Here is a 22,228-nt window from a genome sequence, read left to right as displayed (position 1 = left end):
TTTGGCAGCGGACCCCCCACTCCCCATTGGAACATATTCTGTGCCAGAGACCCCCCCCCCCCCCCCCCCATACAAGATTTGTGTTGTTAAAATGATTACAAAACATTCTAAATTTGTTAAAGAAGAAGAAGAAAAAAGCAGATATTAGCTATTTTCAAATATCCAATGTGTTTAGGGTTAAAGTGGTTGATGGGGTGGGGAGTCCGAGTCTGACTGGGGACCCCCTGGAACCCGGCCAGGGAACCCCGCGGGGGTTTCCTCCTAACTTTAAGTTTGAGAACCATGGCTCTGTACATGTAACACCAAATGCTGCAGCACTGACCAGCTGTGGTCAGTTATAGGATCAATCAGGGTCTTTTTTTTTGGATTCGAAGAGAAGACCAATGTTTGCAGAATGACAGAAACGGGAGTTGAAATGAAATGAAATGATTACTATATTTACCCAGGGTATCTGGGCTAAGCTCAAGAACTTGTTTCCAGCCAGGCCCTGCTCATAGAACATTTCATCGTAGTGGTTCAATGCCTTGTTCAAGGGCACTTCAGCGGTGGTAATTTTAACATGTCAGACCGCTGATTCGAACTGGTGACCTTCCGGTATCAAGACCGCTCCGCAATCCGTTCGGCCACCGCTGCCTATTGTGGCAGTTATTGTGGCATGCAAGGGAAAAAAAGGGGGGTGGGGAGGAGAAATCATGGTTTAATTAAGTTTGGCAGTTGTTTTTGCTTGCGCATTAAGGCTCAATGACTTATAGTTACTGTATAATACATTTTCTGTTTACAACATTGGTCAGAGTGGAGGGAGGGAGGGTTACCCACCCACGACCACCTGGGAGCTGTTCCCAGTACAACCACAGCATTCCGGGGAAGGGTGTTAAGTGCCTTGCTCAACGGCACGTTTGCTGTAGAACCGTTGCTGAGAAGAGTTGGACTCAAACCAAAGTACAGTTTTCAACTCCCTTGGGGATTTGGAAACTATATAGACACCTACAAATGTGGTTTCAGCTTGTGTTGTTCCCCAAATGCTAGATTATAGATGCTACAGTAAGATGTAGATTCTTCACAGAATAAACCTTTAAGTGCTCGTGGCTTGTCAATGCATGACAAGTAGCCTATTTATTTTAACGCTATTTGCTGAGTTGTGGTTGCAATCGTTATCGCGAGTGTCTCTGTGAAACAGAAATCTGTTCAGAGTACATGTTAGACGTTATTTATACGTCTGCGCTAGTCACCGAACTGGTAACTGACCCCTCAGTTAAGTGGATGCCTCCAAAAGTGTCACAACATCCAAATTGGCTTTATTCACAGAGATTTATGGCATGACAGCCAGGTCTTCCGCCGAAAGCCTGGATTTGTTCCTGACTCGCAAATTAGATTTCTCGTAAATTAAGGATAATCTCCTCAAGACAACACCGACCACAATAGAAACCTTGTGTGCAGGTTTGGTTTGGTGCAGGGAGCGGATTTGTCAACGTTTTCATGGAATGTCTCCCTAAAATTGCAGCAGCATCAGCCTGTATGTGAGGCTGAATGACACAATGTGTTGACAAGACAACACATCACTCTGTATTCTCCCAGTCAACATGCTGGCTGGCTGCTCCCACTGTCTGCACTATATCATAGTCTGCAACGACAATTGCAAGGCCTGAAGAACAATATTTGTGCCTTTTTAGCAGAGATCTTGAAGAAAGAATGTGAACAATTTTGAATAAACTATAGAACTTATTAAAGCACAAAATATTTTTAGATGGGGCTCTGCGGCCAAACGCATATCAATTTGGGGCTCCTCCTTGACATGAAAATGTTTGAGAACCACTGGAATAAATCATCCAATGTGCTGTTATGGAGCGTGTGTGTGTGTGTGTGTGTGTGTGTGTGTGTGTGTGTGTGTGTGTGTGTGTGTGTGTTTGTGTGTTTGTGTGTGTGTGTTGTTGGGAACGGGGGTTAAAGACCAAAGGCCTGCAGACCCCTCTGGCTCCCAGGTTCCTGTGTGAGGCAGTTTGTCTTCCCTTGGGAAGTAAGGAATGCAAAAAGAAAAAGGGGGGAAAAAATCCTACAAACATGAATAACAACACTTGTGTCCAGGTAGTCCTTAATGCCCGTAAGCACCACTTGGCCAAGTTCAAGTGCAGACCCTGTTGAACGTTTACGCGCACACACACACACACATCACACACACACACACACACACACGTCACACACACACACACACACACACACACACACACACACACACACACACACACACACACACACACACACACACACAGGTCCCCCTGTCCGAATGGACAATGGCAAATAGGACAAGTGTCCCCTCTGAAACAGCTGAGCACTCAGCGGCCTGTGTGTGGCTTGGAGCAGGGCTCAGCTGCAGTGCGTTATCTTTGCCAGCCTTATCGGTCAGGTTTTAAGGACCCGCAATCTTGTTGTTTTTCAAAGCGAATGGCTTTATGGTCCCCGAATTATCTTTTAAAACACCTAGGTTGCATATTTCCTCACCACTTAAGATAGTTCCTTTGTGCTGGCAGGTATCACAAAGGGAGAGAGCTCCTTTCTTCTGGGCTCTGTAAAAGAGCCAGATTAGTAGATGATTACTGTAAACCAGAAGAGACAAGGAGAGAGGCTTTCACTTGCAGCTTAATGTGATCCCATTTAAAGCTACCTCGAGCCAAGTTCTTTCCACTTGACTAAATTAAATAGTTTGTATATGGGGGTAAAGTTTGCCTTTTTATTATAGTTTGTGTGTATTGCTTGCTCTCAAAGCCTGTGAGTTACTGCCGCAAGTGCCGTTCATGTATTACCAACCATACCGTGTCTCTGTTCTTGGCAACGTTTTTTTGCATCGTGACTATGAGCGGTGCGACCTTTTTTTCCTTTCTTCAAAAATAATCACCATCGCCATGTTCAAATATCTACCAAGTGTGTTGTAATCGGTCAGCTTGAACTGGACAGGCATTGAGGCTTTTGTAACTGCACGGTTGGCTGGGGTTACCTGTGCTTATAATCCAGTAATCTTTCATTCATCTTCACGCATGGCAGACTTGAGAGCATTCTCAAAGTGTGTCCCCAGCAAAATGAGGAATAGTTTAAAACACTTAAAGCCCTGATATATATTTTAGCTACTCGGAAATTGCTGATCTAACAGTCTCATATCTTATGGCTCTTATGGTGGGGGGTCCCTTCCCTCTTGCATCAAAACCTTTCAAATGGGGGACCACGAGCAAACTCAATTTGGGGGTTGTTGAGTTGACATGAAAATGTTTGAGAACCACTGTGATTTGAAAGAGCATGGTTTCCCATGCATGCAACGCAGGGGAGTTATTACGCGATTATTTGGATGAAAAATATGTAAAAATAGTGTGTATAAGGCTTTTACCCTAATCCCAGTACAACAGAAATATTCTCACAAGGAGCCAAATGAGCAAAAACTGTTGATCCCCAGAGGAGGAAAAAAAAGTCAGCTTTGTAGAAGTGTGACGGGAGGCCAGCAAGTTGCTAATTATACCTCTCCGTTTGTCGTTTAACTCAACATAATATAAAGTGGTCAACCGCTAAAGAGAGAAGAACACGACTGTGTCCAGCCACACACACCACCAAATAGGTTTCATCCGTCTCTCCACCTCCGGATCCCGGAGCCAAGTGAAATGAATGCTGGGGACTAGTCAACTGTCCCTGTTATGTTTAGCCCGGGAAGGATGCCGCGGTGGTGCGGTGGCCAGCATGGACATTTACTGTTGGATGTCAATAAAAACAAGCCACCATCCTCCCCCAGTCCAGTCCACCCCCCCTTTCTCTCTTTCTCACCATGATGACTGGAAGCACAGAGAGAAGTTCCTTGTTTCATGTACTTACACATCTGCAGTTATCTAAAGATGTTTCATGCTCAGCATCAAGTTGCTCTTCTTATTCAGCAACGTTTGAAATAAATTGATAATATTATGGTCAGGACCCTGAGAATTAAATTGCATTTTAAGAATCCAGAAGCAAGTTTTTATTTTGTTACTAACTTATACAAGTACATGCAGGCAGCGACATGTTGCTGGGACTTGTGCTAACATTCTAACAATCTACCTCTGTTCTACCTCCGTTGTGTACAGTACATACTGCCTAGTGCAACACAGAGGGGGCTGTACTGCGTGTTGTAGGTCACGGAGGTTCTTCATCGTTACATGCAATTGAGCATTCTACTTGTAGTGCAGTGGTTTTCAACCCTTTTAGTATCAAGGCCTATTATGTATTCAGCATTTGAGCCACAGACCACCATTTGATGAGATGAGGCCTCTCAGACCCAAAACTTTGAATATTCTGTTGTCGTCGGATAAAACCTTGTCCACACTTCCATGCTGTATTGATATTGGTACCATAGGAGAGATAATTCTCTTCTCTCTAGACTTCTTTTAAATTAAGTAATGCAGATGTTTAACAATAATTTAACTCTTGACATTTTATTCTCTCAAGAGGAACCTGGAACCACCTCAAGGACCACTGGTGGTCCCCGGACCACTTGTATAGTGAATCGCTCTGCTAACTGCTAAGCAATAGCGCAACAAAACCTGTGCCCTAGCTCTCTGCAGAATTAAATGTGATCTGCACGTTCTGACTTCGCATCCAGCTTTCAAAGGAAGTAGCTATCATGCAACTGTGCTGGTTATCTTTTCACGGGCGTGTATTTGTGAGGAGTAACAGCGTTGACACCACTGCAGCGGTAGCGTGGGGTTGACAGGGGACTGGTGTCTGGGGGTACTGGTCTGCTGTATATCTATCAGTACCAGTCACTCACTGGCCCTGGATAAAAAAATAAAAAAGAACAGAAAAAACACCCTAATACCTTCCAGTTGTCAAAATAGTTCCCCTACAGGGCCCTGTTTTGAGCGCTCCCCTGTGAGCCGCGTGGCCTTGATGAGAATGGTAGGAAACATGCGCGTGTTGGCATAAACCGCGCAGGAGACTGAGCTAACAAGAAGAGATGGTGAGGGATTGAGGGAATTTGCCGTACATGAGAGGATTTGCAAAGTGACTACAGAGATTACGCGCACAGCGAAGTCCTGATTGTTAATTTAACTCTGAGAATGTACAAATGTAAGTTATGTAAACCAAATGGACTCCCCTCTGCAGGCCGTAAGGATGAAGGACTGGTTGAGCATTTTTCTTACAGTATAAGCGTGATGTTTTTTATTTATTTGGGGTAGCAGTTTTTCTGTGTCAAACACATGAGCCTATTTTGCTGATTAAACAAAGGGTTGCTTATAAGACGTAACAAATTCCCCATTGCTCTTTAGATGTCGGCCGTTTTTGATTGATGAATAGCCAAATAACATTCAACACGGACTTCCTCTCGCTTGGTCACATATTCCCTCTCAGGAGTGGCGCCTTATCTTATTTGTGGTCCCGGTAATGTGTATAAATAGCGTTTTCTGCCCACAGTGCCATCCGCTTAATGGAGTTTCGCGAGTAAATAGGAGCATGACCATTACTAATGTTGGTTGTGATTGCCGTGGTCAGATGGAGATAAGGCAGATGTCTGACTGAAAGCTTGCCAACTACAGATATTAGAATGTTTCCCTGTAAAGGTTACAGAAAGCCCCAGTGCAGCATTGGATGTCTTTTTGTTGTTTTTGTTATTGTTGTTGTACAATCTCTACATGACTCTCCGCATGCTCTCTGGTCAAAGGCAAAGAGGTGGCTAATCTCAGCTGATCCTCGTACACCCCAGGTTTTCCTGTGTGGTTTGTGTAAAGGACAGGCAGGCCATAACTCTCTCTCCTCCAGCCCTCCGCTAGGCAGTCACACTGCTGCAGAGCAGGCCGTTTTCGCCTCCCAATCCGTCCCGAGCCTTCAGACTTTAAACCCCTGCAGAGTGGTGGCACTGGTTAACACCGCCCCCATCAATTGGTTTTGGCTTCTGGCCTTAGGAAATGGGTTTGTTTTGGTGGTTTCCTGTTGGGGGCCTGGTGGTTCGACTGGTTTGGGGCGGGGAGGGTTTGTGCGAGGGTGGGGCCTGCGAATCACCTGGCCTGGGGGGGGGGAAGTGTTTTGTCAATGTCACGGTCTGTTGCCATCGTTCGTTGCCTCCAGGCTGGTTCCACTAGCGGGCAAAAGTTGTGTCAGTGGTTGAAACCTCAAGCTCAACCACCGTCAGCCGGAGTCACAACACACTGAGGCAACTCCAAGAAGAGAGGAAGTAGTGAAACTACTCACGCTCCTCCTGTCAACGTCTCTTTTAGAAGTATGGCTTTGTCACGTGACGTGTATCCTCAGAAAGCATCACAGCACACCAAGAAATTTGCTATGATCAAACCGATTGTTAATTTAACTTAAAACTTAAATGTTATTATTATGAGTCCACAGTCACAGGGTTTTGCTGTGTATGCAGTGCACTATGTATGTGGTGGTGGAGGTAGTTGTCACTGTGATGTTTGCTGTGTACGTTTACTTGTTTTGTGTCCATTAGGCTACTACTTGCCAGTTTGTGTGAGCTGAGCTTGACATAAAGGCAAGAACCGACTGCTGTTACAAACCCTAAACCGACAATTTAGTTTTGGTCTCTCTTTCAAGTGAGGTGGACTTGCCAACTTGTGTGCAGTCAAACACGACACAGCAACAGCAGCAGTGCGCAGTGGGGCTTCGCCTCTTGTGGTTTCTGGGGCATTTCTCGCTACGCAGCCTTGTAATCTTGTGGTATTGGGAGTGCTTATACCCAGTTTGTTTATTGTCATAGTTGCCTCAGCCTTGTGACTCAAGTGTCCTCGGGCAGCTTTTCTTTAAAGCCGCATCTTGAGCGTTTCCAAGAATTTTTAAGGGTTTCGATTTTTTATCGTTGGCACTGTCTTGTTTTTTTATCAGTAACCTTTTCTCGTTTCATTGCTCCCCAGGGCCACAGGCTGTTTGAAATACGTTGGCTGTTTGTTTATCAGCTCTTGACAACTAATGTGTTGGCTTCATGTATATTATTTATCACAGAAAAGAGGGGCAATTAAACGTGAACAAATTGGTGAGGAATAGCTACAGTTGAGCCCCGGCCTTCATAACAACAGATAAAGGCTGACATTAACATGAAGTTATGGAATGAGCTCATGGACTCTTTAATGACAAATCAAACAGCTGCTGCCACAAGTCACTCTACAAGAATCCAGTCAGCAGAATAGATGGTCTTTTTGTTAAGATACTTAAAGATGCCAAAGTTTTTCCTTTCTTTCTCCCTCCCCCCGACCCCCCCACACACACCCCGAGCCGGTGTCTACAAAGTGGGTTTGATCGATGAATCATCTGCGAAGTCTCTACATCTGGTAAGAGTTTGGAAATCTGGAGAAGATGTTAGAAAAAAAACAGTGACTTGGAAAGAGAGGTACTGTGCAAGTGGAGTAACCACCCCGCCCCCCTCACCCCTAGACCCCCAAAAACAGAGAGTCTGGCAGGGGGAGAGCAGTGCTGTGAGTACTAAGCATCCCCCAGCCTCCATACTGCAGAAGAGTATAATCTCCATATGGTGATACTAGAAGGAGTAGGAAGATATCACTTAAAGAAGACGGCCATTACACTGCCATGGTAGTTGTGTAGTATAAATAACAGACAATATTACATTTTACCCCTTTACTGGCCATACTGTAGCCTAATTACTGACGCCTTTTCTTTCTGCTATCATAATAAACAATGGGAGTGGAAATACGTTGTCTAACAATCAGTCATTTTCCGTCAGGTCAGCAGTCTGTCTAGACTCTACACTAAAACAATAGCCTCACTAAACGGATGTATTTATGTTGTTCTTTCAGATTAATTGGGAGACACGCGTTTCCCCTTTTTTGTCTAATCAAGCGGTCTGGCGACGTTTGTTCACACGAGAGTCAATCAGCGTTAGCTCAGGCAACTGTACTTCAATGCACCCAAGTGTGTGTGTGTGTGTGTGTGTGTGTGTGTGTGTGTGTGTGCGTGCGTGCGTGCGTGCGTGCGTGCGTGCGTGCGTGCGTGCGTGCGTGCGTGCGTGCGTGCGCGCGCGCGTGCGTGCACATGGAGAGTATGTGCTGCTCGTGTGTTAACTGTGTTTCTTCACATCTGCGGTGTCTGCCGTGGCGTCGTTGGTCCTGGGACCGAGTTTCACCCAGTGCCCCGGGGCTAGTGCAGACCCTTCCTCTAACCTCCTCCGCTGTTTGTTTGGAGTGCCCTGCCTCCCAACCTTCCCCCGGCCCCAAAACAGTGGCATGGAGTGGAGGATCACGCTGCACATGGCCCCAAGATGTGTACTTCTTTCCTGCCTTGCCTTGCCTGCCTCGGAAAAACTTCACAAACTGAGTCACGCTCCCGCTCCGACTGATCTCAAAGGCTGGAGCAACTCCTTTGTTGCCTGGAATGTCGGTAGTGGTGGTCGGGCTGTGGGGGGGGGGGGGGGGGGGGGGGGGGGGGGGGCTGGGTTGACAATCTGCAATGCAAACGGTGAAATATGCTGATCCATACAGCCCACGTATTTCTGATCTCTCAAACGTGTTCTCATTCTCACCCTTTCTTGATCCTCCTACGGTGGAGCCGACCTGTATTTCTTCTTTGCACCGTGTTATTTACTGCAGCCATAGCAAATTATGTTAACGGAACGGCTACGCATTTGAGTATCTTTAGCAACCTCGAGGTCGATAAGATACCGGATCTTCCTCTTTATTTCTTCTCCCATTTGGCTCGCGTGTAAAACGTTGGCTTGGCTCTGGTGTTACCTTTGTGTATACTCTGGTGTTACCTTTGTGTATACTCTGGTGTTACCTTAGTGTATACTCTGGTGTTACCTTAGTGTATACTCTGGTGTTACCTTTGTGTATACTCTGGTGTTACCTTTGTGTATACTCTGGTGTTACCTTAGTGTATACTCTGGTGTTACCTTAGTGTATACTCTGGTGTTACCTTAGTGTATACTCTGGTGTTACCTTAGTGTATACTCTGGTGTTACCTTTGTGTATACTCTGGTGTTACCTTTGTGTATACTCTGGTGTTACCTTAGTGTATACTCTGGTGTTACCTTAGTGTATACTCTGGTGTTACCTTAGTGTATACTCTGGTGTTACCTTAGTGTATACTCTGGTGTTACCTTAGTGTATACTCTGGTGTTACCTTTGTGTATACTCTGGTGTTACCTTTGTGTATACTCTGGTGTTACCTTAGTGTATACTCTGGTGTTACCTTTGTGTATACTCTGGTGTTACCTTCGTGTATACTCTGGTGTTACCTTTGTGTATACTCTGGTGTTACCTTTGTGTATACTCTGGCTGCTGTTGCCTGGCTATAAAGCGACCCTTTATGGCAGGAAGAGGTGATTGTGTGTGTATGTGTGTGTCTCACTGTGTCTCATTGCGTGTCTAGCTTTTCTCTGGTGCAGGTTATTATTTGACTAGTTTATGATCCTTCGACGTGGACCACATTAAAGGCTCTTTGTCTCTGGGCCGAAATACGCTGGCCTCATCACTGACATCACTTCACACACTTGCGGCGAGCGACCGAGGTACACACCGCCTGTATCACCAACGATAAGGGTTGTTTCTCTCTTTCTCTTACTTACTTTCTCTCTCTATCTCTCTCTTTGTGTCAGCTCTCTCCCTCCCTCCCACCCACATGGATAACTGCACGTTGAGTTACGAGCACAGTGTCTCCCGGGCTGTGATATCAGCCCCATAGTCATCAGCACTTGGCTCCTCCCATGACACCCACAATGCAGCAATGTTTTAAGCATTTTAATGAGTTTTATATGTCAAACTGGCTACATAGTCTAGCGGTCACGGGCGCTGGCGGTCTTGGAAATTTCGGTGGCCTTGGTGACCCCCCCCCCCACACGCACACACACACACACACACACACACACACACACACACACACACACACACACACACACACACAGACGTGCACACGTGCACGCACACTTTTCAATATGCCATTGCTACAGTCAGTGCTAAATGCAGTATCAATCAGATGCACATAATGACTGAGCCACTTGAAGACTAGAAAAATAATGGGAACAGAAATGACGGCTGATCAGAAAATACCATAGATATCCAGTGCACACAGTACGTTACTTCATAACTGTAAGTTCTGAAACTGCCTGTGTTGTCGACTTGTTGTGACTTGCGTTTATGTCTCACCAAATTTGTAACATTGAAATGTTATGACTCTTCGGTTGCAAGATCAAACATTGAAAGGTTAATTCATGGACATTGTGTCTATTCAAATATGGCAATATGTGACCCGAGTCTGAACGATTTCCGAAAAACAAACTACATGTTTTAATCGCAAACAGTCTCAGCAACCTCTGTATTATTTCTTTGCCTTCAAGCTTACGGAAGGTTTTTATGTAGCACAGATGATTTGTAGTACTGTATGTAAATTGGAAAAGAAATTGGTATTATTATTGTCTTGTCTGTTCTGTGTATTAGTATCGAAGTTGTTTACAGTGGAGATTCTACTTGGTGTGTGGACAGCCTGGTGTTTGGTCAGTGGTCAGGCAATCCTAGACTGTAGGATGTCCTGTCTTTATGAAAGCTTAATGCAGGTCTACTTACATTCTGTGATCAAGTATCTTTACAAGAAGGGTGTCATTTAGGGCCGAGAGAGCTAGAACTTAGTACCTAACCCTACCAATCTATCTAGTGTGCCTCCAGTTGTAACCACTGATCAGGCTTTGTCGAGACCGAGACCCCCCACGTCCCCCCCCCCCCCCCTCCCCGTTTCACACCAATACAAGGCTGTTCTGGGACAATCCTAGGAATATTCCTGGTCAATCAGAGTGTGCATGGTGGTGGTCCTCCTGGCTATGCATATGCTTTCCAAATTCCAACCAACAGCTGGGAATGTACAACCTGTTGGTTGCGTTTGTGTGAGAAGGCCATAGGTGTTGCCACCTAGCCAAATCACGTGACAGCCTGTCACAACACAAAAGACACACACACACTCTCACCTCAGCCGTATAAATTGACACTGAACGTAATTCATTGCCACCCAACATGGTTGGTTGGGTGGTCATAAAACAACAACAACCAACATAGCAATACCCTTAATTGATTAAGTATGCACTTGCACGGCAGAGAAGAATGGCAGAGAGTGGCACTTTCATCGATCTGCATCTTCCTTACGTCTCTACAGCAAAGTCCTTGATCAGGTCTCGTAAAAATCCACTTTCTGCAGTAAGTCACGCTTAATGGACATCTAGGTGAGAAGATTAAGCGTCTCTCTTGAGCCATTGTGGATCTCAGCCCATTTTTGATCAGAGTCAACGTAGAGAGGGAGAGAGCACCACTTGCATTTGTGGTGTGTGACATGAATCCATCAAAAGCCGTCAACATGGTGTAACGGCTTGTAGTAAGTAACCAGATCGTTGCTGTCGGGCAGAAACCTCTCCATATTGCAAGCGACACGCTTTGAGCTATTTTTGCCATTTTTGAAATTGGAAAGTGAAATTCGTTGGACATATGAGGTTTCCACCCGACAGAGACGATATAGTAACAGAGATCTTGCAGATGAAATGTTGTTGATTTGAATTGCGCCAACTCCACAAAATCGAACTCCACGTCGCTCCAAAATATGCCTTCTGGAGACTAGCAGCAGTTGAGGATAGATTATTCAGGGAGCCTATTACTGGTGCCTGTGATTAATCTCTGTCAATAATGTATCTGTTCACACAACAACCACGAGAGGACTGTTGAAGAATTTTTCACAACCTGATAATTGACACACTGTGTGTTAATCTAGGTACCAAATCGATTGCTTGTTTGTCTATGAGTGTGAGACCCTTACAGGTCTTTAACTCAGCGAATGCACACAAATGGAACCAAATGGGCCGGTCCATTTGGTTCCATTTGTACACCATTTGTCCATTATTGGGACCTGGTGGTCCCTGTTGATTTTTAGACAATAAATATATGAGTATATTTCGTGGAAGGACAGGTGCTGAGGTGCGAGTATATACACCAGCCCTCACTGAGAGCAGGAGAGCCCAGGCAGCTGTCTGTGTCTATGCCAAGACGGGCTAATTGCAGTGGTGGGCCGGGCCCGGGCGGCGAGCCCTTTTTCCCCGCTAGCACAGTTTGCTCAGACAGGCCGTTTATGGGTTTATCACGGTGTCTTGTGGAGCCCTGTCTGGCTGACAGGCTAATGCAAAAGCTAATATTGTTTCAGGTGACTCGCCAAGCCACCCAGAACTCTGAATGCTGACCTAGTGCTGTTGTCACTTGACCTAAAGGACGTGGAGAATAGGGGCTGCAGTGTGCTTCAGGGCAACAGGTGGTGCATTTGTTACCCACCCGACATGTAGCATGAGCGAGCATATCACTTTTTTGTTACTATTGTAATTTAAAGGATACTGGTGAATCTTCACATTGTTTTATTCACATTTATTTGTTTATGGGGTGCGTTTTGGTTCCTCTTTGCAGATCTCTGTTATGAGTACGTAAGAGTTGTCTGGGACACTTTGTCAAGACAGATGATCTGCTCTTTCGACCCCTGTGGCCACCGTTTATAATATGCGGGGAGGTCTTGGTGGAGGGAGGGAAGGTCGGAGGGGGGGCTTGTGTCGGCAGGGAGGCTTCAGAGGGTCAAGTAGGGTCTGCGTGTGGGTTGGAGGTGGGAGTGTAACTGTGCCTCTCTCTACTCTCCCAACCCCCACCCCTCACCTCAGCTGCCCTCATGTTACGTTTCTCTCCACACTATGGACAGACTAGAGGTTATGCCGACCTTCGTGGTCACTGATGACTAGCAGTTCCCCTTGTGTTTCTGAACACGTTTGTGGTCACGGTTCAGAATAGGATTTGGGGGCTAAATTTAGCCCCCCCCCCCCCCCCCCCCCCACCCTGTCTTATTATGTGTTCAAATGTTTGCACAGTACCACCAACGCCTCAACCTTGTACTACTCAAGTACAATTGTCAAGAGGACTTGGAATTTCCAAAAGAAAACCACCGCACTGCGCTGGTTGTGTGCCCGGTGAGAAAAATGCGTGACGGGACCCCTACAATTGGTTCAGTGTGGAAAGTTGGCCCGACACGTAGACTTAAATTATTGCCCTCTTAATGCTTTTTTTGGGTCAAGCACTAGCTCCAGAGTGCCGATTTTTGATCCCGCTGACTAATGTCAAACAGTCCTGCCCGTGTGGATAAATACAGGCATTCTAGCTGTACCATGCGATGGAATGCACCGTTTGAAATATCCCAGGGCTTTTGGCATCGGAGTGCTGCTTTGTAGTGTTTGCCATATTTAATCATGGTCCCCGACTCTTGCCACTAAACGTCTTTGAAACGTAACAACAATAGGACTATTCCCGATACAGATTGGAGGGGCTTGTAACTCTGATAAGCTGTGTCATTCCAGTGCTTGTTGACCATCTGCTACGAAGTCTAAAGTTTGAAAAGACGCCTGTCCCTGGTTGGGTTGCACGAGCTGAGCATAATTTAAGTTCTAAGTTGGCAGTAAAGTCCCTACTAGATGCGCAGTAGTAGCTATAGTAGATGTTTTTAAACTAGTGAGTTACTACATTTTGTTAGAGCACGGCTGTTTATGGCATAACCCAAACCAGTTTGTTTGTTAAGTTAATGTATATACGCTGAGTCACATACTGTACAATGGTAAGAGTCATCCGATCCAGTGAAAACTGGTTTCACCTGTAAACACAAGGACTAAAACAGAGGTACAGGTGTTTAAAAAAAACCTCATTGCCATGCGTGCCACCGTCGCACGACAAAGTATACATCTTGAGTTTAGGTGGCTTCAATCTGTGGAGCATTATCCCACAGTTAGTGGTGACACACCCCCCACCCCACTTCCACATGGGAGAGACAGGGAGAGAGAGAGAGAGAGAGAGAAAGGGAGACTGGAGGTTGAGAGGGAAACAGCCGTTATCAGCAACACCTCATACAGTAGGTGTTAAAACGCCGTGAAACTTATCTCATCTGATAGGCAGGAAAATGAATCTGGCTGAATGAGGCCGTTGTGTAAACACCTTCCCTTCCCTTTTGCTTGTCAGAGGTGACTCTGGGAAACAGCCACATGTGTGTGTGCCTTGCACACACAAGAGGACCAGCTTTGTTTGTTACCGTGGCCTTTGGCACCAGTACGGCAGGTTCTGCTCTCCATTGTGACTTTTTTTTCCTCTTCTCTTTTAGTCGTCTGTTTGTAAATTATTTGCCCCCTCTGGGCGGCCCCTGTTTCAAACTTTGCCTTTCATGTCTGTCCGTCCGTCCGTACGTACGTTCAGGCTGCATACACACAGCCCCATCTCCTCTTTTAACCCTCTTGTCATGTTCTCTGAAAAGCATTTAAAAGGGAACCCTTGGAAGTGGCATCTGTGGCGATTTATCTTGCGAGTCCTCTTACAAGGGAGTCTTGCAGGTAAAAGTTCTCGCGGGCCAATCTGTGCAGCGATCAACTCGCTTGTTAAAACCCTATGATTGCCCTAACAGGCGAGACGACAGCCTTCTCCCTCGCCGGGCCCTCCTCTAAACATGCCTGTGTGTGTGCGCATGTGTGTGTGTGTGTGCACGCGCACGCATGTGTGTCTTCTGAATATACATACCTCCCGGCTGCTGCTGCTGCTGCGGCGGCGTACAGGAAAACCCTGTGATTTTTCACTTAGCTTCAGCCATAACGAGGTAATTGCCTCCTGTTGCAGGGGATGGCAATTTAGCATTCTGGGTCACAATGGCGGGGAGGTGCCCCGGTGAGCGATCTCACGCACACACACACACACACACACACACACACACACACACACACACACACACACACACACACACACACACACACACACACACACACACACACACACACACACACACAGCACGCACACACACACACACACACAGCACACACACACAGCACACAAGACACACACCGCTGTCAGAGTTGTGCCTGGAGGCCTGACACACGCTCTGCTATTATCTCGTCACACAAGCGCACACGGAGAGAGAAGGAGCTAGGAAAGGGAGACTGTCATTATCTGCAATCAAGCAGACTGAAGGAGAGCGAGAACCGAAAGGGAAGGAGGCAGACAGAGATGGAGAGCTCACCACCATATTAAGCTGCGCTATAAAACATCCAATTATTCTGCCCCCTCAAGGTTGGCTTGTCCTCCATTTGATCCTTAATGGAGTAATCTGTGGCATTTCAATTATTATTATTATTATATTTGTTTTTGCAAAAGTTGCAAAATCCCTTTTGACTGTTGATTTAACCCACGTGAGCCCTGTTTAAAAGCCCTAACCACACCAGAGGGTCGCCATGCAACATGCAAAGGGTTCTGAGTAGTTGCAAGGAGTTGCAGCTGGTGTGGTTTGGGCCTTATACCTTAAAAATACTAGCAATAATAATGGCAGATCTACAAGGTCACAGGCAGCGTGTTGCGAATTGCGATGTGACTTGAAATAGCAGATCTGCAAGCTTGCTGTGTGCTTGTAGACTGCGATTATCGCTGCTGTTTGAAAATCTTTGACAATTTATTTGTATCATTTCTTATGACAAAATCGCCAGGTTAAAAGTGGATTAAATGGTGCCCAAGTCTCCTGTCCGCGTCACCTCCTCACGACGATACATTTGATCGAATGTTGAAAGTTACAACATATCTTCGACAAAACATATCGAGTAGAATAAGCATAAACGGTGAGTTAAAAAAATAAACATGCTTGAGGATTGATTCAGTATTATTGAAAAATAATTTGCAATATAATAGTAAGTGTCGTCGATTTATCCCGCTATTACGCAGTGGTCTCTCTCTGAGCGAAGCTGCCTGCCTCGAGTCTCATGATGGGACAACAGGACGAGGAATGTGGTGGTGCGTCAGGTAAATGTGTCCCCGGTCTCTGGGAACAAGCGGCCATCTCTCGGCAGGCCTGTGAAACATTCCTGGGCTGTCTCTTAACGTCTGGGGCGAGGGATGCCGGGACGGGACGGGAGGCAGGCAACTGAGAGAGCTGTGGGCTCCCTTTGTCTGTGTCTGCCTGAGCCCTACGCACGCAAGCCCTACGCACGCACGCACACGCACAGACAGACAGACAGACAGACAGCGCTCTCAGTACCACCTCCTGTCTGCCCAGCAGGCTGAAGAGAAATCTGTGCGGTGTGCGCCTGTGTGTGTCACTATTGAACAAAAGAGGGCATTTTGTTTGCACATATGACTCGATTTGATTCACATACTGTAGCGTGGGAACCTTTATCTGAAATGCAGGTGGCATACTGTAATATCTCTCTCTCTCACACACGCATCACGCACACACAGTTACTTGGCAGTCGTAACGCTATATCACTGGACAAATCACTTTCTAATAAGCCGCTGTACAAGTAAAGTGCCAGCTATTAAATACGCTATTAGCCCTAAAGTGCAAATTGACTGCTGTGCAGATGAATGGCCTGCGGGCTGGATTAGGTAAGTGAGCCAGGAGAGAGAGACACAGTCTGTATCAATAGTATTGATCTGGCCCACTGGAAGGTTAGCCTGAATGGATGTACTGCAGAAACACTTAACGCACACTGAACAAGGCAATTTGTCAAGTTGGGGGAGAGAAAGAAAACGCTGCCTCAGACAAAACATAAAATAGGTGAAAAGTCACAGATGGTTGCTAGAATTGTGCTTTTTGTGTTTTTAATCTGCCATCTATACTATTAACTGTACTGTTTTTGTGATTTAAATTGTAAACGTATGCTTCCTATACCCTCTTTCAGAAACCTTGGCGGCAACAAGTTGACGAACATCAGCGAAGACGTCTTTGCCAATCTCCCCAATTTACGAGAGCTGTAAGTACTAGTCTTTATCCAGTGCAGTCACTAGGGGGTTACACGTACTGTACTGTACATCCATACTGTATGTCCATGCACACATACACTTAGGGCAGTGGTTCTTAAACAATCTAATGTCAGGGATCCCCAAAGTCATATGTATTAAGGGCCTTGCAAACGTGAAGCGAGGAACGCAGGCGTTGTTGCCTGGATCAACACAGGTCTCCTCCAGGTCTGTTGAAGAGGGGCGCAACAACACAAGCGTAAAAGAAAAGCTGGGCCGATGAGGTCTGGTGAGTCGCGGGCGTGTGCACGTAACGAGCACGCGCGCATCAAATTCACGGGACCGTGCTCGCGTAAATACGCTTGCGTTGTCACACCGCGACTTCTCCGAGCAAAAACACAGGTCTCATTGAAAATGAACTATAGGTGCGCTTTATCGCTTCCCGTTTGCAAGGTCCTTCAGGCTGCGGAAATAGTTTGTGCCAGTGACCCCCCATAAGAGAAGTTATGTGCTGTGCTTAAAAAAATATATATTTTTAATTTCTATAGATAATAGCTATATAAGTATAATATAGGGTTAATGTGGTTAAGCTGTTCCTCGTTTTGCTGGGGACCCCCCTGGGGGTCCCTGGACCCCGCTTTAGAGAGCAGCGCCTGGGATATCTCACTTGAGAGAAGGCATGACACGGCACACTTAACTGGAAGATTTGGTTCACAAATGGTGTCCAAACACACCACGGTGCTGTGTGTGTTCGTCCATGTGCTTAGTTGCAGTCAAGTGATCCAGGCAGCCACTCAAACCACTCCTGTATTAAAGAGTTTGTGTGCATGTGTGTGTGTGTGTGTGTGTGTGTGTGTGTGTGTGTGTGTGTGTGTGTGTGTGCGTGTGCGTGTGTGTGAGAGAGAGATTGTGCACGCGTTGTTGGCTGGGCTCCCGTTTTACACCAGTCCCTTTCGGTAGAGCTCAGCAGCATCGATCTGGCAGTCAGACAGCAAATCCATGAACAGCACGCACTGCCCCGTCAATTTCTTAACGGAACAACGTCCCTCTGTGCCTCTGTATTGCGGTGTTAGTGTCCCGTCTGCGTGGCGTGGCGGTGTGCGTGCGCGCATACGTCTGCAATGTTACAATACGAATACATCATCACGATCACAGCGTGACAGGGCAAAAAAACACACCAAAATGAACGGACAAACTCCCAATGCGTCGTCTTCGTCTTCAATTATAAACGTGCCACCTGGTGCCCCTCTGACCCGCCACCCCTACATCCCTATAGCACAGCAATCTAGCGCATGTATCGCCTTGAACCGGGTCCAATTGAGAATAAAGTGGTGGTTTTCTATATTAAGCCTGCGCTCCACCACCCGATACTGTGGGCAACACTGGCCTTGTAAATATTTTATACGGTGAGGAGAGGGCCCGGCTCGCTGTCACTCAGCACTGGCACACGGGGGTACGTACATGCACGCGCACATGCGCGAGCGCACACACACACACACACACACAGACACGCACGCACGCGTGTGCGCGCCGAGCGGTGATACACACACTGGTGACATCTCTGGCAGGCAGGGCCCAACCGGTCATACGCTTATGTCTACATCTGTTTTACTCCCGTGTTATTTTTAACCCATTAAGACCTGAGGACGATTCTTACAAATGTCTTCTACATCCCAACAGTTTTCCGAAAGCCTTACGCGTCTGTGTCAGCGGTCCTCAAACCTTTTCATGTCAAGTCGTTTCATGCCGCCGACCCCCCAACTCAAAATAGTTTGTTCCAGGAAAACAGAAGCAAAGATTGATTTGAGTTTTTTTTTTAAATCGCTTTAAAAAACAAATACATACACAGTATATCCAACGATTTTGCACTTTTTCACTCAAAGATAGCAGATCTACAAGCTCATGGCTTTTTTTGAATAGCCATAGCTAAAATCAAACATGACACAGATGGTTTCGCGGGTTTTAACCGTCTGATGGTCATTGTCACATGACTCATGAGATAATTTGTGCCTAATCCTTTGGCTCTGTGTCGATATGTGATGATGTGGAGATGCGTCATGATGATCCAAGGAATCCAGGGGGGGAAATGTGATCGTATGACCCTACAGTTCAAGAGTCACAGTTATAGGCCAAGACATGAAGCGGCCTGTTCCACCATTTAGAAAGATTTGCGCACGGCGGCTATTCCTTGAAGTTTCACGCCGATGATTGGTCTAAGCCAGGGGTTCTCAACCCGTGGGTCGCGACCCCTCGGGGGGTCGCCAAATTATTTTGGGGGGTCCCCAAAATATTTTCAAAATAAATAAATATATATATATATATTTTCACGATTTTTCAAAAATAGCAGACCTACAAGTTCATAGCGCGCCACTCGGTGGCGCGCTATGAGCTTGTAGATCTGCTATTTTTCATTTGCTAAATTATAACGATGCTTAAAACATCAAAAGGGGTTCCCGCCCAAAATGGTTTAAGGTTATTGTAGCAGTCAATTTATATTGGGGGTCGGGAGGGGGCGGGGCGGGGGTCCCGAGACATTGCCAAAGCATTTCCGGGGGTCCCCGGCCAAAAACGTTGAGAACCCCTGGTCTAAGCGGTGCGTGAGATTTAGCTTGCTCACAGAACTTGCGGCTCTGGCGGAGATTACAAACACGGGAATTATTGGCTTGAGCTCGGCGAGGCAGATGCGTTGAAGAGGCATCTCCAATCGCTGGAACCACTGCTTAATTGAATGAACCCAATGTGATAAGGTTTCTCAACTGTCTGAGGGTTCATTGTTCATGAGAGAGAGAGAGGGGCAATTGTAACGCCCAGGATTCAAACATCTACCGCTCATCAAAATGGAATCCCCCGCTTTTCCCAAAGGGACACATTGGCCTCATGAGCTTCAGACAGCACTGCTTACTTGTCGACCTCTCTGTGTCCTCCAACCCAACATCAGGGTCTACATTTCTCAATGAAGAGACCACCTTCAACCACTGCTGTAATTGTAGAATCAGAATCAATCTTTATTGTACGAATGTAAATAAAAGAAGTTCGCAATGAATCAGTTTAGTCTTTGCATCAGACTTTGCTCTTGTTCAGCAGTCTAATCGCTGACAACTAAAAGCTGTTCAAAAGTCTGGTAGTGCTGCCCCCGATGCTCCTGTAACGCTTGCCTGACCGTGGTTGCGACAGCGGCTTGAACAGGCTGTGGCTGGGGTGGTGAATGTCCCTGATGATACTTGCCGCCTTAACCACGCAACGTTTCTCATGTATTTCCTGGAGGGGGGGAAGCTCCCCTCCCGTGATGCGCTGCTCTGTTCGCGCCACTCTCTGCAGTGATCTGCGTTCCGTTAAGTCTTTGCATCAAAGGAAACTTACATTGACTGTGGGTGCTGAGCTAAAGAGAAAGAATTGTAGCAGACTCTTACCATACAGATTGGTAAGATTGGTTAAATGTCCTAATCGATTCGTTGCCACTCTTTTGCACCTTAGGGCTAACCTCTATATACCTGCTGCTTATTATCTTATTATGCAATGTGTATGTGTATATGTTCAATTTTTCTCCTTGCTCTAGCAAGGAGAAAAATAGATTTTTGTCTTTGGTCTTTGAATATATAGTGAAAAATGTGAACTAAAATCTTTGCTTCTGGGGGTCCCTACTAGCACAGCATATTTTGAGATGGGAGTCCACTGCCAAATACATATAATTGTGGGGGTCCTTGACATGAAAAAGTTTGAGAACGACTGGAACACAAGTTTTTCAGCAAACTGTTAGGATTTAGAAGACATTTGTAGAATGGGTTTAACTCACTATACTGCTGTTGGTGTTTGTCCCTCTCTACAGACGGCTGGACCACAATGAGCTGACCTCCGTGCCAGATTTAGGACCGGCCGCCTCCAAGATCCTATCGCTCTACCTGTGAGTACATCATCGGCCCACTTAACTCCTCTCATTCTGTCACCATATCCATCTGGGCTGGCTGGGTGGCTGGGTGGCTGGCTGGCTGGCTGGCTGGCTGGGTGGGTGGCTGGCTGGCTGGCTGGCTGGCTGGCTGGGTGGCTGGCTGGCTGGCTGGCTGGCTGGCTGGCTGGCTGGCTGGCTGGGTCTGTGGGTTGTGAATCATGGCATCTCGGACGACGGGGTCTTGAAATAGTCCCTTCGACTGTAGGTCACATCTACTTTTACATCTGCTCAGTAAAGATTGCAATTAGTTGATGGCCATCACAAGTGCTATTAGGAACTTAGGGACTTTATGTTCTTGTTTGACCGGCTAAACTCGGATCAAAATTGCTTGTCCGCTCTGACTTTATTGGCGTCGGCAGCATAGAGCCATTGGGAGGGAAACTGAAACGCTCGCTCCAAAAGTTAACACACTCAGGCCCCTTTTTTCCGTGGACCACTTGCCACCCAGCGTTTCTTGTATTCTTGTTTTACTGAGGTTAAGATTAGGAATAAGGTTAGGTTTATGCATAGTTTTACTATGAGGTTAGGTTTTGGAATAAGGTTAGGTTTAGGCATAGTTTTACTGAGGTTACGTTTAGGAATAAGGTTATGTTTAGGCATAGTTTTACTATGAGGTTACGTTTTGGAATAAGGTTAGGTTTAGGCATAGTTTTACTGAGGTTATGTTTAGGAATAAGGTTATGGTTAGGCATAGTTTCACTGAGGTTATGTTTAGGAATAAGGTTATGGTTAGGCATAGTTTCACTGAGGTTATGTTTAGGAATAAGGTTAGGTTTAGGCATAGTTTCACTGAGGTTACGTTTAGGAATAAGGTTAGGTTTAGGCATAGTTTCACTGAGGTTACGTTTAGGAATAAGGTTAGGTTTAGGCATAGTTTCACTGAGGTTACGTTTAGGAATAAGGTTAGGTTTAGGCATAGTTTCACTGAGGTTATGTTTAGGAATAAGGTTAGGTTTAGGCATAGTTTTACTGAGGTTATGTTTAGGAATAAGGTTAGGTTTAGGCATAGTTTCACTGAGGTTATGTTTAGGAATAAGGTTAGGTTTAGGCATAGTTTCACTGAGGTTATGTTTAGGAATAAGGTTAGGTTTAGGCATAGTTTCACTGAGGTTATGTTTAGGAATAAGGTTAGGTTTAGGCATAGTTTCACTGAGGTTATGTTTAGGAATAAGGTTAGGTTTAGGCATAGTTTCACTGAGGTTACGTTTAGGAATACCGGCTCGTGACCGTTTCAAGGTGCGAGCGTGTTTTGGGGCGAGCAGTCTTGTATTCGTTGGGAGTGATCAGTACACACTCGACAAGCTTGACTAGTCTTGTTAGCCAGCCATGCAGTGCGGTGCTAGCTAGCTAGCTAGCTAGCTGAAGTGTCAGGTCCCATACAGCTCTTTCCTAGTTGCTTCCAGTTGTGAAATTCTGCCTGCAGGGCCTGCGTGCGCTGGCATTTCACTGAAGATTTACTGCCCTATTTGGGAACGGCTGGTGTGTGTGAATGTGTGTATATATATGTGCACGCTGCACACATGTGAGTTTGTGTGTGTGGGTGTGCATGCATCACTGC

General features: G+C 46.1%; 1 protein-coding gene across 1 annotated transcript in view; it reads left to right on the top strand.

The window, feature by feature from the left end:
* Positions 1-22,228, top strand: part of lrig1 (leucine-rich repeats and immunoglobulin-like domains 1) — a 61,001-nt gene that overhangs the window by 1,395 nt on the left and 37,378 nt on the right. The window contains exons 2-3 of the mRNA XM_079510171.1: positions 16,667-16,738; positions 20,551-20,625. Of these exons, the coding sequence (XP_079366297.1) occupies positions 16,667-16,738; positions 20,551-20,625 (147 nt within the window). The remainder of the gene's footprint in view (positions 1-16,666; positions 16,739-20,550; positions 20,626-22,228) is intronic.

This window comes from Electrona antarctica, assembly GCF_951216825.1.
Source record: "Electrona antarctica genome assembly, chromosome: 9".
In the NCBI taxonomy this organism is placed as follows: domain Eukaryota; kingdom Metazoa; phylum Chordata; class Actinopteri; order Myctophiformes; family Myctophidae; genus Electrona; species Electrona antarctica.
Note: the sequence above shows the minus strand (reverse complement) of the source record. Positions and strands in the feature narration are given on the sequence as shown.